This window comes from Macrosteles quadrilineatus, unplaced genomic scaffold, assembly GCF_028750875.1.
Source record: "Macrosteles quadrilineatus isolate MER2022 unplaced genomic scaffold, UCM_ALF_1.0 Scaffold_4__1_contigs__length_99947679, whole genome shotgun sequence".
In the NCBI taxonomy this organism is placed as follows: Eukaryota; Metazoa; Arthropoda; class Insecta; order Hemiptera; family Cicadellidae; genus Macrosteles; species Macrosteles quadrilineatus.
This window is the reverse complement of record NW_026542597.1, coordinates 47,348,333-47,352,339: the sequence shown is the minus strand read 5'-3', so window position 1 is coordinate 47,352,339 and position 4,007 is coordinate 47,348,333. Positions and strand designations below refer to the sequence as shown.

At 31.6% G+C, this 4,007-nt stretch overlaps 1 protein-coding gene across 1 annotated transcript; it reads left to right on the top strand.

Annotated features, from left to right (window-relative positions):
• Positions 1-686: 686 nt before the first annotated feature.
• LOC128993260 (uncharacterized) lies at positions 687-2,686 on the top strand. The gene is made up of 2 exons (XM_054417046.1): positions 687-812; positions 1,855-2,686. Exons 1-2 carry the CDS (start codon positions 810-812, stop codon positions 2,575-2,577), a joined length of 726 nt encoding a protein of 241 aa, XP_054273021.1. The 5' UTR covers positions 687-809; the 3' UTR covers positions 2,578-2,686.
• Positions 2,687-4,007: the final 1,321 nt, after the last annotated feature.

Genomic DNA, 4,007 nt, shown 5'->3' with positions numbered 1-4,007 from the left:
GAAAGACTTCAGAAGAGCCGATAAACAAACCCCGTCTTTAGCTGATGAATAATGCATAACACTGAGACTCGGTCCTAATGTACGTCTAGTCTTTACATGATCATGTTACGTGCTTTATACACACATTTTACTTTCCTATGAGTAGTGTAACGTAATAACAAATTATTTCGTTCTTTGGTTACAACAAGTAATTAAGGTATTATTAAGTTTCAACAACATAATGTGTAACAATGTGTGGTTTTTTCGTTATACAGTTTTAATTTTTAATCGTACCACTTATGTGAATATATTTTCCGCAACCTCAAATATTAGGTTTGCTAACCTAATTTTTTTTAGCATATTTTACATCTAGTTACAGTTAGGGAATGTCTATGAATAATTAACTTTTGAAAATATTTCAGTTATAGGCCTAGTTTAAAGTGTGCAATCACAAGTATTATATTTGTTGGTTAGAGGGGTTGTAAGATGAGTTGTCTGATAATGGTGTCAAAGTAATGAAGGAGGTTTTTAAGGGGTTTTAAAATATATAAAAAAGATAAATATATAAGATGGATTGAATATGGCAATTCTTTTACTATGATAATTCATTGGATTTAGCTGCAAAATATTTTAACATTTAACATATTTATTTATACAATTGCAAAACTATTGAACCTTATGTTAAATTTTATGTTGTGTTTTACCAATAGGCGTCATCTGAAGGAGCACTGGAGGAGATCTAAGATTTGGGTATCTAATCTTAGACAAGACTACTACAAATCACGCAACACTGTTTAAACAATCATTTGGCCAATCTCTCCGATGAAGTCATGGTAAGAACCAACCCATTTTGTGTACTTGTGATAATATCCATTGGTGTTTTCTATTTATAAGAAAATCAAAACTTACATGATATGCAAAAGTCGACACACTAAAAGTTTAGCATTTTGTGTACGTATTTTGCAAACCCTTTGAGAGAAATACAATGGTAAATAGTTGGAGACGTGAAAGCAGTTTTTAGATTTTTATATACTTCCTCTCGTAGCCTTATTATTGAACCTTACTCAAAAACAAGACTTTTTAAATGCAGTAAACAAATACTGAAAAACCTGCGAAACAGTTTTTGAATACTTGTGAACGGATATGAAGTTTTATGAATTATTAAATATGTTGTACAACTATAGTAAAAACTAATTCGTATGCATACCCTTTTCATATACTGAAGATATATACTATCGTATTTACGGTTATTCTCAAATAGTTTCCTATCATACAAGACATCTACACTCCCTTTAACATCCCGAATACACAATTTACGTGAATGAGCTGGATAGGACTTTAGTGATGATGCAGTATTTTGTTTTTCATATTTAAATTTCACCATTACCTCAGAAGATTTATTTAACCTGTTCTCTGAAAAATATTTAATATGCTGGGATACAAATAATCTCGAGAGCCTAGTAACGATAAAGATATTTTACTGTAGGAAAAGGGTTATATTTAACTTATTTATAATATACTCCAGAATATCCTTATTATGAAAACACAATAGAAACTGTCGTTGCACTACCGTAATGTTTCACTATCACTTTTCTAGTTATTTGAAGTAAGTCCAAACCCGTATAGCATTTTTAATTCAGTGACACTAATTATTTAGCTTACAATATTGATATAAGATTTGAGAGTACTAATCGTATCAAAGATTATTATTTTGTATTTTGAAGATATTGTAAGGATTGCATTAGCTACAAATATTACACTATAGATCATGAAGTGTCAGTTCAAATCGTTTTAGAATATTTTGTAAAATCAATAGGGAGTTTTGTTATCATTTTCCTTGTACAGCTTGTAGTTACAGAAAAACATGTTTTTCAGGATGAATCAAACATTTGGAGCATGTTCATAGGAGATCAACTGGAAAACCGAACAAGGAAAAGACAGAGAATATGCATCAAATGTCATGGGATCATAGCTGAAGAAGCCATTCTCTCCTCTGAAAACAACTTAGTCCTACTTTGCAAGACCTGTTACGCACCTAATCAATGTAAAAACAAACTCTGTAGAGCTATGGTCACCATAGAAGACGACCACGGGGACTATTGTGACTACAGAAGCACCAAGTGTCAACTCGGGTCCTGCTCCTGGGAAGGATCTTGCCGACAGTTGGTGAAACACTTCAACCATTGCATCAAAAGGGCAGATATCTATGAGTTTTCACCTTCGGGATATCATAAATTTTACAGTGATAAACCATTTAACAAAGACTCAGAGTATACTGGTATTACTCTCTACGAGTGTATGGGGAATTTTAAATCTCTCATGTGGATAAAATTGATTTGTAAAGATGTAATTACGTTTTCCTGTCATGCTGTGCTTACAAGGAGGCCTAAGGACGAAGAAGTGTGGTTTAGAGTGATTTATAACTCATATCTTCGGAAATATGAGTTTCAACTGCGACTGGACTTTGACAAATCAAAACAGTCGTTAGAGCCGACGGACAGCAACAGTATCCGGATTTTAAGAAACACTTGGATGGATTGGTTAACAAGAGATAGAAATGGAGGATTTGGATTGTACTTTAGTGTTCATGGTGAATGATAATATATATCATTATTGCAATAGTTTTATTAGTGCTTAGTTTTATTATAAATTCTAGGTGAAACCCGTAAAATTCGACGGTTACTTTCAAGCTTACGCTAATTGTTATCAATCTGCGATAAATAGAAAGAAATTTTTAGCATTTAACATTGTTTAATGAGTGCAATGAGTGTAATGAGTGTAAAAACAGTAATAACTATTGCTTTAGTTACAAAATATGTTTAATTATTCAATGAATAATATATTTCCCATACCGTACGTTATCAAAGTCCAATAAGGCCTAATATCTAATAATGTAATGAAAGTCTAATATTACAATGACTGAGGGCCTAATTTTCGTTGTAATAATACAAATACATTATTCATCGACTCTGTTTTTACTACATCAGTTATGAAATTGCTAGAAAAGGTAGTACGCACAAGACAATATTTTATATCAACAACCAATACACATCTGTGAACTAATATACAGTTACACGAACTTTATTTGTGAGATTATGTTTCTACAGAAAATGTTAATTGTTATGTTCTGATGCGTCAATGATCATGTGATGATTGTACATTACATATGCTTGGTCAAGTTTCCGACCACTGGATGACCTCTAGTTATTATTATTATACAGTACACATGTAAAAGATTTAGCTTATTAAACTGACATTATGAGGGTCACAGCTATCGTATAGCACGTTAAGGCTTTTGTTGAAAAGCTTTGTCGTAGCACAAAAAATCACCCTCGTTAAAATACTGAAAGATTTTATACAAATGCTTGGTACAAATTCGTATGTTCTAATTACAAATACGTAAGTTTTGAATTGTGCTCGTTCAAATCATCTTACATTTTGATTTTTTTAAGACAGCTAGAAATTATTCTGTCCAAGCCGTCAATATCATTATGATATTTGAACATTTGTTGATGTTATCGAATAATTAGAAAATGACTAGGCTTACATAAAAAAATATCAATTTCAATTTTCATTGGCATAAAAATCTCTTTTACAAGAAAATACAAGTCAACGAATGTAACTATTAGAACATTTTATTTGGCTCCCGAAGGTAAATTGCAATAGGTATTGAACGTTGGTTAATCAGCCAAGTAATAGACGACCTAGGACAATAACAAGCAAGGTTTCCGTCGGTTACACAGTCATGACCTCACTTCAAACCACATGTCATGGTAGTGCAGTGGTTAGTCTGTTAGTTATATACATCGTACATAGATAAATTTGCATATATTCATCATACTCATTTTACAATGCTGCCTACGTAATGAGATAAAATATTTGAAAAAGGAATTTTCTATTTGTTCATGAAACTGAATGTAAAAACACTAAAGTGGATGTATTTATAGTCATTAATGCATCTTTAAATTCAAAGGATAACATAAATAAGATGGATTAATCGGAAAAAGTTATAGTAAGAGGTAATCTTT